At 45.5% G+C, this 20,015-nt stretch overlaps 1 protein-coding gene across 6 annotated transcripts in view; it reads left to right on the top strand.

Moving 5' to 3' along the window:
* TRIM13 (tripartite motif containing 13) overlaps positions 1-14,813 on the top strand; it is a 33,647-nt gene extending 18,834 nt beyond the window's left edge. The window contains exons 1-2 of one of the 6 annotated variants that reach the window (XM_033950095.1): positions 5,217-5,499; positions 12,811-14,813. In XM_033950095.1, the coding sequence (XP_033805986.1) occupies positions 12,814-14,034 (1,221 nt within the window). In that variant the 5' untranslated portion in view covers positions 5,217-5,499; positions 12,811-12,813 and the 3' untranslated portion in view covers positions 14,035-14,813. Of the gene's footprint in view, positions 1-5,216; positions 5,749-5,924; positions 5,995-12,810 lie in introns of those variants that run through there. The other 5 variants (XM_033950094.1, XM_033950098.1, XM_033950093.1 and 2 more) reach the window with 5 other exon arrangements.
* The last annotated feature ends 5,202 nt before the right edge of the window (positions 14,814-20,015 follow it).

Genomic DNA, 20,015 nt, shown 5'->3' with positions numbered 1-20,015 from the left:
TAACAGCAGGAGAGATGTTCAGTCTCTCCCGCTGCCAACCAACACCCACCCCCCAGCAGCGGCAGAGATGCCCACTCTCTCCCACTGCCAAGCGAACCCCCCATCCTGCAGCGGGAGAGATGCTCACTCTGTCCTGCTGCCAAGCGAAACCTACCCTCCTCCCTCGCACCTGGAGAGACGCCCACTTTCATTGCCAAGTGAACACCCCCAGCAGTGGGAGAGATGCCCATTCTCTCCCTCTGCCACACAAGACCCCCCCTGCCTCTGACGCCCAGCACTCTCTTCCCCCTTACCTTGATTTAGATGGCTGACTGGAGGTATGCCTACTCCCTCCAGCCAGCTGATCCGCCTCTTCAAAATGGGCCTTCCCCTCCTTGGTGCATCTTGGGATGCACCGGGGAGAGGCCTGAGGCTCAGATTGGCCCAGGTTGTTTAAGACCCCAATGATGCAATTTCCATTTTCCTCCTGGACGGACCACAGTGGAAGGAAAGCAAGGAGGGAGGTCCCAGAAAGTGTTTCAGAGTTGCTGCTGCAGCAACAAAAATGGATGAGAACGAAGGTGAAGGTGAAGGACATGCTGGGCCAGAAAGCCCCCTGGACCAGCTGTTATTTTTTAAAAAGTAGAATGGGGGAAGGGTTTCAGAGAACTACCAGACTGGGGGGTAGGGGAGAAGAGAAAGGGAGAGAAGTTGGATGCGGGGTACAGTGGAGAAAAGGAGAAAGAGATAGTTGAAGGGAGGACAATTGGAAAGAGAGAGGCAGAGATGGTGGACCTGGGGGTGACCTGGGGGAGGCAGGGAGAAATATGGGATGGGAGGTTAAGTGGGGTAGAAGTGATCTTCCTACGCTCCTGCCTCAGCTCTACACTGGGCAGGAGTGTAGGAAGATCGCTTCAGTCCCACTTCACCACTAGACCACCAGGTAAGGTGTGGAGAGGTCCTAGAGGCGGGGGTGGGTCAGAGTCAGTCCTAAAGGTTATTCGTGATTTTTCAATATTTATGGGTTGGCTCTTCCCCTAACCCCCCATGAATATGGAGGTGGAAGTGTATTAGGATTTTTATTTTGTGGTCTTGTATTTGCAAAGGGTTTATCTGTGTGGTGCATTTGTGACCAAAGCCAGGTGTTCTGATAAGAATTAATGTTGTGAAGCTTAAAAATGATAAATCCTCGGGACTGGATGGCAACCATCCGAGGGTAATCAAGGAACCTGAACTGCTTCAACTAATAGCCAATCTGTCAATCAAATCAGGAAAGATTCTGGAAGACTGGAAGGTGGCGAATGTTACGCCGATCTTCAAGAAAGGTTTGAGGGGTGTTCCAGGAAACTACAGACCAGTGAGTCTGACCTCAGTACTGGGAAAGATGGTAGAGGCGCTGATAAAGGATCGCATCATTGAGCACCTTGACGGACACAATCTGATGAGGACCAGCCAGCACGGCTTCAGCAAAGGAAGATCTTGCATGACAAACTTGCTGCACTTCTTCGAGGGAGTAAACAGGCAGATAGACAAAGGCGACCCGGTCAACATTGTATATCAGAATTTTCAGAAGGCATTCGACAAGGTTCTGCATGAACAACTACTTTGAAAAATTGCGAGCCATGGAATCAAGGGTGAAATACTCACATGGATTAAAAACTGGCTGGCGGATAGGAAACAAAGAGTGGGACTAAATGGGCAATACTCGGACTGGAAAAACATCACCAGTGGAGTGCCGCTTGGGCCCATGCTCTTCAACATATTTATAAACGATCTGGAAAATGACACGACGAGTGAGGTGATTAAATTTGCAGACAATACTAAGTTATTCAGAGTAGTGAAGATGCAGGAGGATTGCGAAGATCTGCAACGTGACATAAACATGCTCGAGAAATGGGACGCACCATGGCAAATGATGTTCAACGTGAATAAAGTGTAAGGTGATGCATGTCAGTAACAAAAATCTTATACATGAATACAGGATGACCGGGGTGGTACTTGGAGATATCCCCCAGGAAAGAGACTTGGGAGTACTGGTCAACAAGTTGATGAAGCCATCCACGCAAGGTGCAGTGGCGGCGAAAAGGGCGAACAGAATGCTAGGAATGAGTAAGAAGGGGATCACGAACAGATCAGAGAAGGTTATCATGCTGCTGTACCGGGCCATGGTACCCCCTCACCTGGAATACTGCGTCCAGCACTGTTCGCCGTACATGAAGAAGGACGTGGTACTACTCGAAAGGGTCCAGAGAAGAGTGACTAAAATGGTTAAAGGGCTGGAGGAGTTGCTGAACAGTGAGAGGTTTAGAGAAACTGGGCCGCTTCTCCCTTGAAAAGAGGAGACTGAGAGGGGACATGATCGAAACATTCAAGATACTGAAGGGAGTTGACTTAGTAGATAAAGACAGGTTGTTCACCCTCTCCAAGGTAGGGAGAATGAGAGGACACTCTCTAAAGTTAAAAGGAGATAGATTCTGTATAAACGTAAGGAAGTTCTTCTTCACTCAGAGAGTGGTGGAAAACTAGAACGCTCTTCCGGAGGCTGTTATAGGGGAAAACACCCTCCAGGGATTCAAGACAAGGGCTAGATTCAATAAGTAAACCGATTGTGTACCGATCGGTTTGTTCTCATTTTCCAACTCTGGCTCGATTCACTAACCTTCCTCCAGACCCCATCCGCACCCGATCCAATCTTCACATCAAATGAGTAAAAATGCATGTAAATTTCTTAATGTGTCGATTCATGAAACCATTTCGTCCAAACCGACTGGCCTTTCCTGTCCAAAAAGTTACGACTGCTGAGGTCCAGTCGTTTACAGCCTTGCCGACTATTTTTGCCTAGCAACTGACGCGTGCATGTTAAGAACCCCATTAAAAATATATATCTACCCCTCCAAATATCTCCCCCTCCAAAAATATATGTAAACTTTCATGTACATAAGTGTTAGAAATATATTTTTTAATTTTTTGGAATGCGCATAGCGAGCGTGGGAGTGAATCTTGGATTTGTAATGCGCATGGCGAGAAAAACACGGATTAACCCCGTGCTCTTCTTTTGCATTGTAAATTTCAAATATCAATGCCAAATAACAAAAAAAAATCCAAAATCAAATAAAGCTTTTATGGGCCAGCTATCCTTCCCCCCTTCCTTCCAGCTGGATTGTTGCGTGAATGTGATGTCAGGGTGTCGCTAGTGGTTGCTACGTGCTTCACAGCAGATAGAGCCGCACAGCCTCCTGGGATTCGTAGGCTGTATATAACAGCGCGTGATCCCAGCGCATTCAACAGCTATTAACTGTTGTGCCTTCTAGCACCTTAACAGTACTTTTCCAGAGAGAAATGGACAGCGCTCGTCAGCTACACTATCTGCTTCTTTTGGAACACAAGTATGCTGAGGAAGATGAGGCTACAGCTAGAGAAATGAGAAAGCGAGCACTTCCCTGCCCGCGTGTGTTTCGTGAGCAAATTGTCCTGGATGGGATGTCGGACCAAATAGACGATTACCATCTTAGCAGGGCTTCGATTTCGACTTCCTTATATTTCCTTTTTTACGACAACAATGCTTTGCAGTAGGCGCATTCGGAGCCTGCTAATGACGTCCGGGATTAAACCACGCCCCATTTCTACGCAGTAAAGTCCTAAAGAGCTAGCGCATGCGTTATGAGCTTCAAAACCAACAAGGATACAGTGCACACGTGCGTCGATTGATGTTTCAGCGCTAATAGCAGCGTGTTACAATTGGATCATTTGCATGGACAAGCTTTACTGAATCGATCAGCTACAATAACTCGGAAACGGATAGGACATGAATCGGATAGATTTTGAGACTTTAGTGAATCCTGCCCAAAGTTAGACAAGTTCCTGCTGAACCGGAACGTGCACAGGTAGGGCTAGTCTCAGTTAGGGTACTGGTCTTTGACCTAGAGGGCGCGGTGGGAGCGAACTGCTGGGCACGATGGACCACTGGTCTGACTCAGCAGTGTCAATTCTTATGTTCTTATTATTGGTGTCATGGCCCCAAGTAGGAAGATATTTTTTGCGGTTTGTCTGGGTTTTGGAAGACCCCGAGCTTGGGGCTTCTGCGCATGTGTGAACGTCGATGTGATGACATCACAGGCATGTGCACATGTATATGATGTCATCACATCGACAACCATGCATGCGCAGAGACCCTCTAGACGCGGGCCAGGGCTTGGGGAAGGAGACACAAGGCTCGTGTGAGAGCAGAACTGGGGGCAGAACAGGGTGAGGCTGGGGCGGAACAGGGCAGGACCGTGTAACCTTTTTTTTTTTTAAGAGGAAATCTGGTAACCTCGGGGTGGGGGTGGGACAGTTTAGGTGCAAGACTAGCGAAAGGCAGGGGCAGGGTACTGGCTGTGGGACAGGGAATGGAGCATTTGTGGGGCTAGAGCAGGGTCAGGTGTCCTCTTTTTTGATTTAGCAAATATGGGAACTCTAGATGGATGGGTTGGCTATTCTGTATTGTGCGAATCAGAAAGAGGTGACAATGACAATTAGTTGAATGAGAGGGGGCAGAAAGATTAAACAGGCTGGCCATGTTTATTGGGAGAAGAGGGAGATAAGGGTTGGCTGTGTGTGTTGGGTGGGTAAGGGCACAGAAATAAATGATCTGGCTTTTGGGCTGTGGGACAGAAAGAGATGGCAGTGTGCTTTTGGGAAAGAATCGGGGGAGGGTGGGGGGTGGGGGAGAACCACCAAATCAAAAGTTGGCTCAGGCGGCCAGTCCCTTGAGCCAGCAGACTCCATAGCATTAATACGCAGGTTCTGAAGCCGAACTGGTGGTTGAGATCAGAAAACTGGTAGTTGAGATCAGAAAATAACATGGGGTCAAATTTTTCCCCATCCCCACGAATTTTGTCCCTGTCCCATACCTGTAAGCTCTGCCTTAGCCACACAAGCCTCAGACATTTATGATTTTAAAGTGTTTGAAGCTTGTGCAGATGAGGACAGAGCTTGCAGGAATGGGGCAGAGACAGGAGAAGAATTCTCCGAGACATGCTTGGAAAATGAGTTCCGTGGGACGGAGAAAAAATTTTCCCCGTGTCATACTCTAGTTGAGATGAATTTTCTTCTACCATGAGCGTAGGTGGACGGTGGGAGGAGCGTAGCTCAAAAAGAAATATGCTGTGGAGGCGGGGTAAGACTGGAGCAAAGTGAGGCGTGGCGGCAAGGGATAGCCAATAAGAAATGCAGACTGGAGGATGGGCGGGGCGAAGGGGCGCAGAGAATAGTGTCAGAAAGAGGGCAGGACAAGTATAGTATTCTGCAGTTACAGCGGCACATCTGTTCGGCGATTGCAGTACAGTGCGGCGGATGCGTCTAGTGCAGCAGGTTGCTGTGAGACGCCCCTGGAAAACGATCTCTACGAGGAATCTTTAGCATTGCGTGAGAGTTTTTTGGCCTGGTCGGTGAGGGTAGGCTTCCGTCGCTAGGCTGCAGACGAGAAAGTCGCTCTGATTTAGCTGTGCGGCTGGGGCTCAACGAGTTGACCGGCCGGTTGTGAGTTTGGCAAATTTCCTTTTCGTGGCGGTTGGTTCTTTAAAAGGAGTTAATAAAGAAAGCTGTGAGAGATAAAGCGGGACTTTAAGGGAAGGAGAGAAGCGAAACTAACCACACCCTGGTCGAAAAGGCTTAAAAAAAACAACCCCCCCCCCCCAAACAAACTAATGCAAGGTATTCCAATAAGCACTTTTACTTTACATTTAATAGGCAAACAAATTATCATGCTGAACGAAACCTTACTAAAAAGTAGGTTTTCATTTAATATGAATTAACCTTGGTGCGTAATATTTCTTTTCTTTTAGGGGGAGGCTATTAATTGGTATGTGAGAGATGTGTTTTTCAGGTTAGAAATGTTCGTGAAGTGTTACTAATCGTTTTATACTGTAGTTTCTTCAGAGCAAGGAGTTGACTAAAGGCATGACCATTTTGTTTTTATATGAGGCATGATGTCTGTCTATGGAATTGATGCATGGGCTGCCAACTCTTGCCTAGGTACATTCCGAGCTTTACAGACTAATTAGAGATGTTACTGCATACTATAACGCAGGGATCTCAAAGTTCCTCCTTGAGGGCTGCAATCCAGTCGGGTTTTCAGGATTTCCCCAATGAATATGCATTGAAAGCAGTGCATGCAAATAGATCTCATGCATATTCAATTGGGAAATCCTGAAAACCCGACTGGATGTGCCTTCAAGGAGGAACTTTGAGATCCCTGCTATAATGTCACATGTAAACAGCTTTTTTGTGAACTCTTTCTCCAGGAGCTTGTCCAAAACTCTCTTGAATTCCTTTTGTTAGTCACCTAGTCCATTGTTCTTCAACCTTTTTACACCTATGGACCAGCGGAAATAAAATAATTATTTTGTGGACCGGCAAACTACTAAGACATTGCCGCTCGGTCCCGCAAACCATCTGATCTCATCTGCACAAGTCTCAAATAGTTATGATTTTATATTGAACATGTTTTATTAAAGTATAAAAAGAAACAGTATTCTGTACAATTTGTAATTTTATAACTGCAAACAATACAGGGCAAGGATCAACAAAAACCCCGTCTCTCCTCCCCTTCACGTATATCCCCTCTACTATGAAGAAAACTGAATAAGCCAAATTAATACAGAATGCTACACAAATATCATGCTAACAGAATACCGCAGTCACATATGGCAGGAACACATGGCAGGAATTGTGTTAAGGGGAGTGCAACTAGGGCAACTGCCCCTTGGTCCGAGAGCCAACTGGAAGCAAAAAAAGCACTGCCTGGGCTTTGCACTCGCCAGTTATGTCTAACATCAGCTCTAGCAGGGTACATATTTCAAATCTGATATATTTTAATCACAAGATAGAAATAAAATTATTTTTTTCTATCTTTTGTCATCTCTGGTTTCTGCTTTCATCATCTTTTCACTCTCTTCCATCCAGCGTCTGCCCTCTGTCTCTTCAATCCAGCATCTTCCCCTTTCATCCACTGTCTGCCCTCTCCCCCTTCCATATGGTATCTGCCTTCTTTCTGTGCCCCTCTCCCCTTTCCATCCAGCCTATGCCCCCTTTCTCCTTTTTACATGATTTATTCTGCTCTCTTCATTTTTATCTCTCCTACACCAGATCTAGCATCTTTGTCCCTCTCTCCTTATTTCTCATCTGACCCCCTTTCCAGCATCAATCTCTCTCTACTTTCTCATTCCTCTGTCTCTTCCCTTTCCCTCATCTAATCTCTCCATTTCATCCTGACTCCTTCCCCTCCTCTAATCTCCCTGCGAGCTGTTTCCTTCCTATTTTCCTTCTCCCCTGTCCAGCAGTACCCCTTCTCCCTTTCCTCCTCCAACAGTAACTCTGTTCCCTTCCCTTTCCCTTCTCCTCTTTCCAGCAGTACCCCCTTCCCCTCCCTTATCCAGGAGTACCCCTTCTCCCTTCCCTCCTTCCCTCTCCAGCAAATGTTTCCTCTCTTTAGGCTAGCGGCAGCTCTGTGTGCTTTTAACTTCGACACACAGCTACCTCTAAGCAGTAGTTTAGCTGCGGTTTCATGAGGCAGCCGCAGGGTCTTTGGTAGGCCGGTCCACATCACATCATCGAAGCGGGCTGGTCTAGCAAAGACCCCGATGCTGACTCATGAAACCGCGGCTAAACTACTGCTTAGGGGCAGCTGTGTGCCGAAGTTAAAAGCACACAGAGCTGGTGTGGTGGGAGAGGCATAATCTAAGCTGGCAGAATTGTTCTGCCTGATTTGGTGAATGTGTGTAAGGCCCAGGGATATGGCTACCATTGAGCAAACCTGGCAAAAAGCCTAGGGCTGCTTGCTTGAAGTACCCTCCTCTAACACATTAGTTCCCTGCTCTCCATCTCTGTGGGTCCAGCATCACTCCCATCTCCTTTCCCTCCTGTCAGTTCATCATCTCTTCCCCATTCTCCCATACTTGATGGTTACCTGTCACAAAACATGATTCTTCAGGCTAGCCCCCCAAGGGCCATCCCTCTGTCCTATCCCACCCATAGGAAGTTGGTTTGAGGAGGAAAGAACATGACAAAAGGGAAGGGTAGGGAGAGATGCTGAACCTGCAAGAGGGAGCATAGAGGGAAGAAAGAGATAATGGCCTTGGGAGAATTGGGCAGGAGAAAATGGGACAGAAGAGACAGGGATGAATTTTTCTGTATCTTTTAAAAAAAAAAAAGTGGTGGTGGTTTTTATAAAATTTTGATGGTGGCTTATAAAATTTTGAGAATGTGTTAAAAATTATGCTTGTAAGTAAAGCTTGTTTTAGCTTTTGATTAGTTCTTAGTGAACTGCTGTCAGATACCTATTCCCACTGTATCATATCCTCAGTGCTATAGAAATTTTAAATAGTAGTAGTACTATTAGTTACTGTGTAGAAGTTTTTGCTTAGGTGTGGACTATGATTGTACACAGCTTTAAACTTATTGAGATTTAGCAGTTTATAAATCCTAGCATATAGAATAGATTTGGGATGATTGTAGATATAATGGAAGGGATAGGGACACAGAGGAGAGATGTTGGACAGGGTAAGATACAAACATAGAGGGGAGATAATATGAGGAGTCAGCAGATGCTGGGCAGGGCAGATAGGAATGCAGAGAAAAGATGGATGCTGGACATGGAGAAAAAAACATTACATAACATCGTACTTATAAACCGCATAACCGTAAGTTCAATGCGGTGAACAAAAGATTAAAAATAATATAACCTAAGGATGATTTAAATTAGTTCGCTAAATATTTTGAAAAAAAATGAGTTTTCAATTGAGTTGTAAAGTGCTTGTAAGAGCAAGCACTACACAACAGTGGCCTAAATTCCTTGTCATAGAAAGCAGCCTGAAATGCTAGTGTGTTCCAAGGATTTCTTGCTCTTACAACCTTGAGCAGACAGAAAATTAAACAATGCATGTGATTCTCTCCTATGTTTATGGAATGCTATGAGAAATCTATCAGTCATATAGTTTGGAGCAATACCATACGCAACTTTGTAACAGACAACCCAGCTTAAACAAAACACGTGCCTCCACTGGAAGCCAATGCAACTCATGGTAGAAAGGAGTCACATGAACAGGGCATAATTAATTATTTGAGGGCCCCTAGGCACACAAGTACACTGGGCCCCCCTGGGCCTGCCCCGCTCATGCCCGATTTATCTGTTTTCTTATTTTTTACTTTAGTTCCACAGTTTGTTTTTTTTAAATTCAAAACAAACAAAGATTAGCATACCAGTGCAGTTTTTCTTCTATGCAACCCTCAAACATCTCTGAACAAATCCCCCTTCCTTCCCACCTACTTACCCAGGACATTAACTCTGAACCCTTTCTATGCATATATAAAAGTGTTCAAATATACTGTAAAGCAAGTAATACTATCTGAAATATAAATCTATATTAATAACCAAGTTTACAATGCCTAACTGCCTCATTCTACATCAACCAACTGTAACCCATATGTATGTATAAACAACCAAATCTGTAACTCCTCTAGTATGTTCCACTACAAGTATGTTAACTTGCAACGAAACAAGGCAAGCAGTCCACCAAAGAATCCAACGTGAAGCAAAAGATGATTGTCATTTTGTCAAACAAGGCTAGTCAACGCTAACAAAAAATCATGTCTTTCAAACAAACAGAACACAGAAAACACCTTCGCCTAGTATGGAATATGTAATCACAAACTAACCTCTTGCCCTTTTACAAAACTGTAGTATGGCTTTTAGCCACGGTGGTAACAGCTCAGATGCTCATAGAATTCTGAGCATCAGAGCTGTTACCACCATGGCCGACGCTAAAAAAATGCTCTACAGTTTTGTAAAAGGGGGGAGAAAATAGAATTAGGTAGACAAAGGTTAAATTGAACCACCAAGAAGCTGGACTCTGCATACAATGCAACACCACAGAAAAAGCGATGCATGACCCCTAAAGCAAAAAAATAAATAAATATAATTTTTTTTTCTACCTTTGTCTTCTCTGGTTTCTGCTCTCCTCATCTTCTTGTTACTCTCTTCCTTTCATCTTCTGTCCTTCTATGCCACTTCCAGAAACTGTATGCCTCCCCTTCCATCTTTCCCTTCACCCCCATTGGTCTGGCATCCATCTTCTTCCATTCCCTCCTCTAATGATCTGACATCTCTCTCCTCTCCTCTTCTTCCCTTCCCTCTTCCACACCCACACCCCCATGGTCTGGCATTTCACTCTCTCCTCTCTCTTCCCCCCACTTCCATTAGCATCTGTCCCCTTTCTTTCCCTCCAACCCAATTCCATCCAGTATCCTTCCCCCTTATGTCTCCCCCCCTTTCCCTGCATACCAATTCCATCAGCATCTTCCCCCTTTCTTTCCCTCCAACTCAATTCCATCCAGTATCCTTCCCCCTTATGTCTTCCCCCCCTTTCCCTGCATACCAATTCCATCAGCATCTGCCCCCTTTCTTTCCCTCCACCCCAATTCCATCCAGTATCCTTCCTCCTGGCTGGCCCAGAACGTCCTCTCCGACTTCAGAATTGAGTCGGAAAGACTTCCTGTCGGCTTTAGTAGCTGCAGCATGAGCATGGCGGTAAGAGCAGGGGAAAAGGAAGGAGGTTTTTTTTTTTTTTTTTTTGAGCGGCAGGGAGGCAGCAGGCTGGCTTTTGCTAGGGAGGGAGAAAGGTAGGCAGGATTCGGGGGTGGGGGTGGGACAAAGTGTGGAAGGCAGTGAGAGGGACATAGGAAGGAGGCACTAGGGGCACTAAAGACATGGGAAGGAGGCACTGGGGGCACTAAAGACAGAAAGGGGCACTATAGACATGGGAAGGAGGCACTGGGGGCACTAAAGACATGGGAAGGAGGCACTGGGGGCACTAAAGACAGAAAGGGGCACTAAAGACATGGGAAGGAGGCACTGGGGGCACTAAAGACAGAAAGGGGCACTAAGGACATGGGAAGGAGGCACTGGGGCACTAAAGACAGAAAGGGGCACTAAGGACATGGGAAGGAGGCACTGGGGAACTAAAGATATGGGGAGGAGGCACTGGGGGCACTAAAGACAGGAAAGAGGCACTAAGGACATGGGAAGGAGGCACTGGGGCACTAAAGACATGGGAAGGAGGCACTGGGGGCACTAAAGACAGAAAGGGGCACTAAGGACATGGGAAGGAGGCACTGGGGCACTAAAGACATGGGAAGGAGGCACTGGGGGCATTAAAGACAGGAAGGGGCACTAAGGACATGGGAAGGAGGCACTGGGGGCACTAAAGACAGGAAAGAAGGACTAAAGACATGGGAAGGAGGCACTGGGGCACTAAAGTCATGGGAAGGAGGCACTGGGGGCACTAAAGACAGGAAGGGGCACTAAGGACATGGGAAGGAGGCACTGGGGGCACTAAAGACATGGGAAGGAGGCACCGGGGGCACTAAGGACATAGAAAGGAAAGAGGGAGGGAATAGAAAGGGACAATTCTTGGGCCTGAGTGCAGAAAGAAAGAAATGAAAGAAAGGATACACAGACAGAAGGAAACGCAACCAGAGACTCATGAAATCAATCACCAGACAGCAAAGGTAGGAAAAATGATTTTATTTTCAATTTAGTGATCAAAATGTGTCAGTTTTGAGAAGTTATATCTGCTTTCTATATTTTGTACTATATTTGTCTATTTTTCTATAGTTACTGAGGTGATTGAGCTTGCGGAGATGGGGCAGAAACAGGGTTTTAAAATTTTTGTCCTAGTAGTTTGCCGGTCCACAAAATAATTCTTTTATTTTTGCCGGTTCACGGGTGTAAAAAGGTTGAAAAACACTGATGTAGAGTATGCCGGCTTTCTTTTTCGCCCAGCCGCATGCTTTCAAAAAGCCGCGCTTGCGCGGCTGTTCGAGTTGATCAATCTTCTCCTCTCTTACAACTTCCTGTTTCCGGTTGCATCAGAGGAGAATATTGAACAAATGAGCACCCGCACGTGCGGCTGGGCGAAAAAGAAAGCCGGCATACTCTACATCTAAAGTGAGGTGGAGGGAGGGAGATGGCCTAACACTGCAATCGGTCGGGTGTCTGCTGTTTTTGTATCACTGCCTGCCTGCGCTCACGTTTCAGATCCACCTGCATTTTTAGTGTGCACAATTGACCTGATTCGAGCTATAGGTGAACATGGGAGACATTGCAAGGGAGGACAAGTCAATTGATTTATTTTATGTTCTGTTTTTACTACAGGGCAGAGACACTGAAACAGATTCTCAGTGCAGTAGTAGTAGTAGTGGTGGTGGCAGGATTCTCTTCTGTCTTCATGGTGTTTCGCAGTACTGAGGCTTATATGGATGCTGCGGGGACGGTGACGGGGCGGTGAATGGGATGGCAGTGGCGATGACGGGGCGGTGAAAGGGATGGCGATGACGGTGACGGGGCGGTGCAGAGGATGGTGGGCCGGGGACGGTGCAGTGACGGGGACAGATTTTTTCCCCGTGTCATTCTCTAGTCTTAAATTATTGGAGTAATAATGATATTATCCTCCTCTTGTGGAAATTTTCCTGCTTTCAAAGAATCAAATAGCCAATCCAATAATTTTAATTTAAAGCTTAAAGGTGCTGCTGTCATAAGATCTGAAGGGCAGGGATCTAATATACAATATGATTTAGCGTATCTACAGACTAGTTTACAGTTCTGATTTTGAAAATCATATTTTATTTCTTTCTGAGATTTACCCTGAGTTTTCTCAGAATAGTAGGATTCTAATTCTGTGTGTACAAGCTTGATGACTGAAAATAAGTGGTCATTCTGCTTAGGCATGATAATTTGGCTCCAGATAGCTTTGTTCCATTTAATAGTTTGTTTTTTCTTCCTTTTCTTTGCAGGATATGATGGAACTATTGGAGGAAGATCTCACCTGTCCCATTTGCTGTAGCCTGTTTGATGATCCTCGGGTTTTACCTTGTTCACACAATTTCTGTAAGAAATGCCTAGAAGGGATCCTTGAAGGAAATATTAGGAGTGCTCTCTGGAGACAGTCGAATTTCAAGTGCCCCACCTGTCGAAAAGAAACTCCTGCCATAGGTGTTGGTAGTTTGCAAGTCAACTATTCACTGAAAGGAATTGTAGAGAAGTATAACAAATTTAAAGTCCTTCCAAAGATGCCCGTATGCAAAGTACACAGTGGGCAACCCCTTAACATTTTCTGTTCAACAGATCTGAAGCTGATTTGTGGGTTCTGTGCTACTCAAGAAGACCATGCAAACCATGATTTCTGCTCCATTGAGGATGCCTACTGCTTAGAGAAGAATACTTTTGAAAGTCTTTTTCAGAGCTTTGAAACATGGCACTGTGGAGACTTGCTGTCCCAGCTTGACACCCTGGAATCGAGCAAGAGGAGAGCCCTGCAGTTACTGACTAAGGATTCTGACAAAGTTAAGGAGTACTTTGACACATTAGAGCACACACTGGAGCAGAAAAGAAATGAAATACTTTCTGATCTTGAGAGTATGAAGCTTGCAGTGATGCAGGCCTATGACCCAGAGATCAATAAACTCAACATGGTTTTGCATGAGCAGAAACAGGCTTTCAGCCTTGCAGAGGGTTTTAAGGACTTGTCAGATCCCATTATTTTTCTGCAGCAGATGCAGGAGTTCAGGGAGAAAATCCGATTAATTAAGGAAAGCCCTTTACCTGCCTACTCAGGTAGGGATATGAGTCTTGTCCTGAAGAGTTTTGATACCAGCCAGTGGAATAATGTAAAACTAATGGATGTAGAAAAGCTCTCCTTGCCTCAGGAACCCCTCGCCTCAATGAAGAACATTCCTTGGTGGATTTCTTCCAGATATGGGGCTGTATGTTCTTGCATATTAGTTATGTTAGCCATAGTACTGCTAGTCAAAGGACTTGTAAGTGACTCTTTGAGCAGCTGGATATCTACACTTATTTCTACATATGCCTCAGACACAACAGGTTTAGCTGACTTTGCAGCTTTTTACTGGGAGGAAGCTGCGGTGGGAGTGCAGCTATTTAGTGAAACATGTCGAAGCAGTGTTCTGATACTGCTGGAAAAAGTAGCAGCATTCATCTGTAAATATAAACTTTTGTAAAGCCTTCTGCGCATATACAGATGCTTTAACAGAAGTAGCTTAAAAATAAATGTTAAAAAATAAAGCCATAGGAATTACTACAGCTACTGCTACTACTTATCATTTTTATAGTGCTGCTAGATATTCTTGTGGAAGAATGGCATTGATCTGAAGCTTTGGAGGGAGGCGTTGTCAGGCAACCCTTAATACTTAAAAATAACAATTGCAAATTGAGCAGTAGACTTGATTTGTAATTACAACTATGGCTATTCATTTCTTGTTCCCTGGAAGAAAAGTGTGTGTTGGGGGGGGGGAGGTCTGTAAAGTTGTGGCACTGTGAACTGGTGCATTTTTTTTTTTTTTTTTAACAAGTCCCTTTCTCACACACTTCCTTTTCAAAATAAGAAATGTATATGAGTAGAGATCAGAAGTCCACTGGGACTTTCAGCTAGCTCACACTCTAGCGTAACTATTGCTCAGAACATCACCTCATAATAATGCTTCCGGAATGCCAGTTGGCTAGGTATAGCGTGGGAAGGGAAGTTAGAGATGGCCGGGAAAGGGGGAGGAACAGTATGAAGGATTTTATGGTTGGGTATGTCTGTAGTAAACCTTTTTGATCATAAAATATTTGACCTCAGAACATGGCTTGTTTTGAGACTGAGTTCATTAGTACTGCTGCACATCCAATAGGAGTCCATACCTATCTTTCCTTTTTCTTGGAGGTATGGGCACATCACCTCTACATAAGACCAAGTTAGTGAACCTCATCTGAGGTATGAGCTATGGAATGGGTCTTGTGGTAGTAACCCATGGCACATGTCTAAGCTTCTGGTTGGTTGTTTGGGGTTTTTTTTTTTCAGCTTGTGTATTAATCATGTACATTATGATGAAAGTAATATAGCTGTAATATACCCTGCAGTTTTCTTACAGAATAGGGAACTGGTTATTTGTAGGGATTGGTGCTGTTTGTGAAAAGCATGCCGGAATAATATTTTAAAGGACTTCTCAGTCACCAGTTCTTTTGTCCTACATTTTGCCTACACCTCCTTGAACAAGTCATAGTTCAAATGCCGACTTCCTCTGAACTGCAGTTAGCAGAAATGTAGTGTCCAAGTGGCCAGGACCTATAGTCCCTCTTTTTGGTTTTTATTTTTTTAGATATTAAATATAGGGTTAGGATTTTTAATGTGTAGTTCAAGACAATCACAGCTGTCTGCTGTAAGTTAATTATCATTGCTCTGGGATACAAGGATTATACACACAGTATTGCTATGTTATCCCAGGACAAGCAGGCAGGTATTCTCACTAGTGGGTGACATCATCCGACGGAGCCCCGATGCGGATGTCTCACAAGCATACTTGCTTGTAAGTGGGTGACGTCATCCGACGGAGCCCCGATGCGGACGTCTCACAAGCATACTTGCTTGTAGAAACTTTAGAAGTTTCGAGTTACCCACACCGCGCATGCGCGAATGCCTTCCCACCCGATGCACCGGGCGTGTCTCCTCAATTCTTACTTAAACATTAAAAAAAAAAAATTGACAGGAATAAGCTAATCTTGCAGTCAGTGGGACTTCAATGCATCTGTGATGTAAGATTGCACATAGTGTCCTGTGAAATGTAAAGCAGTTGCTTACCGTAACAGGTGTTATCCAGGGACAGCAGGCAGATATTCTTACATATCCCCTACAACCCACTCTCAAACTCCTTGGAGTAACAGTAGACAGAGGTTGCACTCTTCAGGTGCAAATCAACAAAATCACACAAAAAGCTTTCTTCACCATGCGCAACCTTCGCAAAATCAGAAAATTCTTTGAAAAAGAACAATTCAGACTCATAGTTCAATACCTAGTCCTAAGTCTATTGGATTACTGCAATATCCTCTACCTTTCTTGTCCTACCTACCTAATAAAACAACTACAGACTGTGCAGAACACTGCCCTCAGAATGATCTATTCCCTTGGAAAATTTGACCACATCACCAACGCCTTCCTAGACTCACACTGGCTTCCAATACAAGCCCGCATCCAATTCAAACTATACTGTATGTTATTCAAAACCTTAAACGGAACGGCACCCACCCACCTAAACAACCGTCTAAACAGGAACCTCTTAACCAGAAAGAGGAGAACCCAATCCCCTTTCTCCTTCCCCCCTTTTAAAGGAACTAAACGCAAAAAGATGTATGACAACTTACTTGCAACACATGCAGCTAAATTGGACCCCTCCATCACCAACCTACTGACAGCATCAACTGACCTCAAGGCTTTCCGCAAAGAAATCAAGACCCTACTATTCAAGAAATTCACCCAAATGTCCTAATCCCTTCCTTTCCCCCTCTCTCCCCCTCTTAGAACCCACTCATCAAAATTGCTTTAGACCTTACGCCTTAATTGTAATTTGTATTTCTCTTCCTGGAAATGTCCAGCTATCGTTCTGATGTAATCCGCTTAGAACTGAAAGGTACAGGCGGAATATAAGCCAGTAATGTAATGTAATATGGGTGATGTCATCCACGGAGCCCCAATGCGGACAGCTGCACAAGCATTCTTGCTTGAAGAACTTTAAAAAGTTCACGACTTGACTGTACCGCGCATGTGCGAGTGCCTTCCTGCCCGATGCAGGGTGTGCGTCTCCTCAGTTTAGATAGTCAGCTAAGAAGCCAACCCGGGGAGGTGGGTGGGTTGTGAGAATATCTGCCTGCTGTCCCTGAATAACAACACCTGTTACGGTAAGTAACTGTGCTTTATCCCAGGACAAGCAGGCAGCATATTCTCACGTATGGATGACCTACAAGCTAACCCGAATGGGATGGTGGGAGTGTTGGCTTTGAAGAAAGCAAGTTTGAAAACCTGAGAGGCTGAAAGGCCAATATTGTCTGGACAAAAGTAAAGAACCAAGGAAAAATAAGAGCAGCTTCATCTATTCTGAATCGAAATAGATTGAGAAAAAACTACTAAAGCTGCAAAACTGGAACCTTTGAAGAGCTGGGGCTCGACTGAGTAAGAGCAGTCAAGGTGAAATATAACAAAACAAGATGCATGCAGCCAACTTGCTGAATATTAGTCCCCTGGAAACAGGATGCGCCCAACATATTAATGTCAAAAAAGACAAAAAATTGTATAGATGATCTGTAGGACATAGTTTCCTGCAAAGAAGCAGCTAATGATTGTAGGCAATAATCTAGATTCTCCTAGATAAGAATAAGAGTTGGAAAATAAAACTAGTACAATCGAGTGATTGGAATAAAAATCAGTAATATATGAGAAGTTTGAAATCAATGATAAGAGCTTTGAATAAGTGCAAAGCACAATGTTGCCATGTAAGAAACGCTGTAAAACGTGGATTCATTACTCATGGCTCAACTCCATTCACTCATTTGACAGGAGTGCAAGAGAGAAGAGAAAAAGTACTTTCCTTAGCAACAGCAGTAGATGAATCCAGAGACCAATGGGATAGCTCACATCTACCAGCAGGCGGAGATAGAGAAACTGATTAACAGGTGGTCCTATTGGCTGGGACTCCTCCTGCATCTCCAATATTCTCTATCTCCCAGCAGGTTATGGTTGCTATTCATCTAGCTCCTGGATTCTGGCTGTGGCTGGACCATTATTTTCTCCTGTTGAGATTTTCTCTTCAGTGAGACAGGGGTGTCCGGCTGAACGGTGCCGACTTTAGGGGTTACACCTGGGCCCCCCCAGGTCCCTGCCTCACCCTCCCTCCAGTGATAGAGGAGTTAATTGGGTCTCTATTTATTTCTTCTTTCCCTTAAAAAAAAAAAAAAAAGGAGACCATTTGCTATTTGTGATTATGCCTTCTCAGGGGTGCTCAACCGGTGTCTACCGGCGTCTGCCAGCCCTGTCAGCTAGGTTGTGAGTATTCCTTTTTGCATTGCATCTGCGGGTTACATTATTTTGCGGTTGTCTTAGACCTACGGGTTTTGTTGTTGGTCTTATGCATGTTCTGGAGTTCCTGCAGCTGTGCGGTCGCATGCCTTTCCAAATAGCTAACTTATTCCTCAACATCTAAGCCTTATTGGGCAGTGAAAACTGTGCAGTATGGGGAGTTTATAGTTTGCAATGTGTGGATGTTTAAGTAAAGACCTCCTGTTTGGTATCTTGGACACGGTTGTTCAAAACGGTGCTTTCCTGCGCGCGGGAGCCACGAGCTTGTTATGTGCGTGGGCGGGAGAGTCCTAGCTTTTGCGGCCTGTTAACGGGCTGGCCTGTGCACAGTGGGTGCTGCGGCTGTGTTAAAGCCGCCAAGATGGACACGGTCGTGGAGCCAGTGCCTTTCAGCGAGCGGATGACTCACGCTTGTGCTCCGACGCTGGCGGAGGCGCCATGGCGTTCTTAGCGCCTGTTTCAGCTGCGGCCTTATCTCTGTGCCTCCCTGGTCTCCCGGTTCTGGTCCTGGTGGCATCGGTGGTTTGCAGCGGCAGTTGCGGTTCACGCGGCAGTTGGACTCAATCCCGAGGTGATTCTTTGGGGTATGGGAGCCATCCTGCCTTGCCTGAGGGCGCTGGAGAGGGAGACCATCATGCGATTGGCTCCTCGATTGCGGCTTGTTCCGGCACTGGGTCAGCAGGAGGTGCTTTGCCGCTGGGACGGTCAGCGGCTGGGGAGGGATACCCCGGTCTTGGTTCGGATCTCTCCTCCTACCTCCCGGGGTCCCGGTATGGTGGGAATTATGACTTTTGTCTGTTTCCTCTTATTTGCGCCTTGGGGCCGCGCTGCTGGTATCAAGTGGCGCTATTGAAAGATTTCCTTGTGATATGTATGTATATTATATTGCTGAAGAGTTTCAGTGATATTGTACGCTTATTGTAAGACAATAAAATGGGTAAAGAATTGGAAAACCAAAAACAACAACAAAAAATTTTTTTCCTGGTACTTGAGTGCTAGGTTTCCTGTTGGGGCTGCACTCTCCTGGTAGTGTGGGATTGCCTGGTGGCACCTTGACTTTTCAAGCGGGCTGGACTAAGTTTTGTTGGTGTCTGGACCAACGCAGGGTCCTATATTTTTCGGGATGCTCAATAGCATTGTGCGGCTATCGTCTTCTCCTGACGTATGTTATGCTGCTCCCCTATTTTTCCCTCTTCGCCTTGTTATGCGCGGGTTCATTCCCTTGTAGCCATGTACTGGGTGACTCTCTGAGGGGGGGAGACAGGGCTGTTTGTCAGTTTGCATCATCTCTTTCTGCCTGCCAGGTACATGAACTTTGCTAAGGGGACTAGACTCAGTTTCTGCCTTTCACTTAGGGTGTCTTTATTGTTGTTGAAGAGAAGCTTATGTGGTGGTGTGTCCACTCTTAGCCGTCACGACCCTGTTTTCAGAATTCCATTCGATAGGGTCCGGGTTGGCCGTTTGCTTCTGCTCCTCTTCTTTCTTGTACCGCTGTACTGGAGTTTTCTCAGGACAGTTACTTTCTTTTCTCCAGGATTTTCAACTCTCATCCTGCCAGTTCTCCAGCCTGCCATGTGTAGTTCGCAAAGGGTATGATACCTCATTGGGTTTTCTGGTGGAGGGGGGGTGGACGAGAGGGTGTCTGTTCAACTTTGATTCCTCTTCTCCCTTTCTTGATTCTTTCTCAGACTCGCTGTATATTGAGCTGCCGACGGTGATGTGGGTGCGAGGTTCCCTTCAGGGCTTCCTGGACCCGAAAGCAGTAGTTCCAGTTCCTTCGGAACATGGGTGCAAAGGAAGTTGTTCAGTTTTCTTCATGGTGACTGTAACGGGGGGGGGGGGGGGGGGGGGGGGGGGGGGGGGGGGGGGGGGGGATCGGTCGGTCAAGGGCTGAATCTCCTCTGGGTCAATTAGTTTCTCAAAGTTAAACTTTTCTGAATATTTCAAAAAATAAAATAAAAAAAACTTTTGAGATCGATCGTTACCGCGGAGCATCAGTGAGAGTTTTTGTCAGCACTCGATCTCCTACATGTCTACTTACCTTTCCCATATGTCCAACCCGTCACTGGGGTATTTGCTGTGCCACCCTTGGCA

The sequence above is a fragment of the Geotrypetes seraphini genome, chromosome 6 (genome assembly GCF_902459505.1).
Source record: "Geotrypetes seraphini chromosome 6, aGeoSer1.1, whole genome shotgun sequence".
In the NCBI taxonomy this organism is placed as follows: domain Eukaryota; kingdom Metazoa; phylum Chordata; class Amphibia; order Gymnophiona; family Dermophiidae; genus Geotrypetes; species Geotrypetes seraphini.
This window is presented reverse-complemented; position numbering and strand designations above follow the sequence as displayed.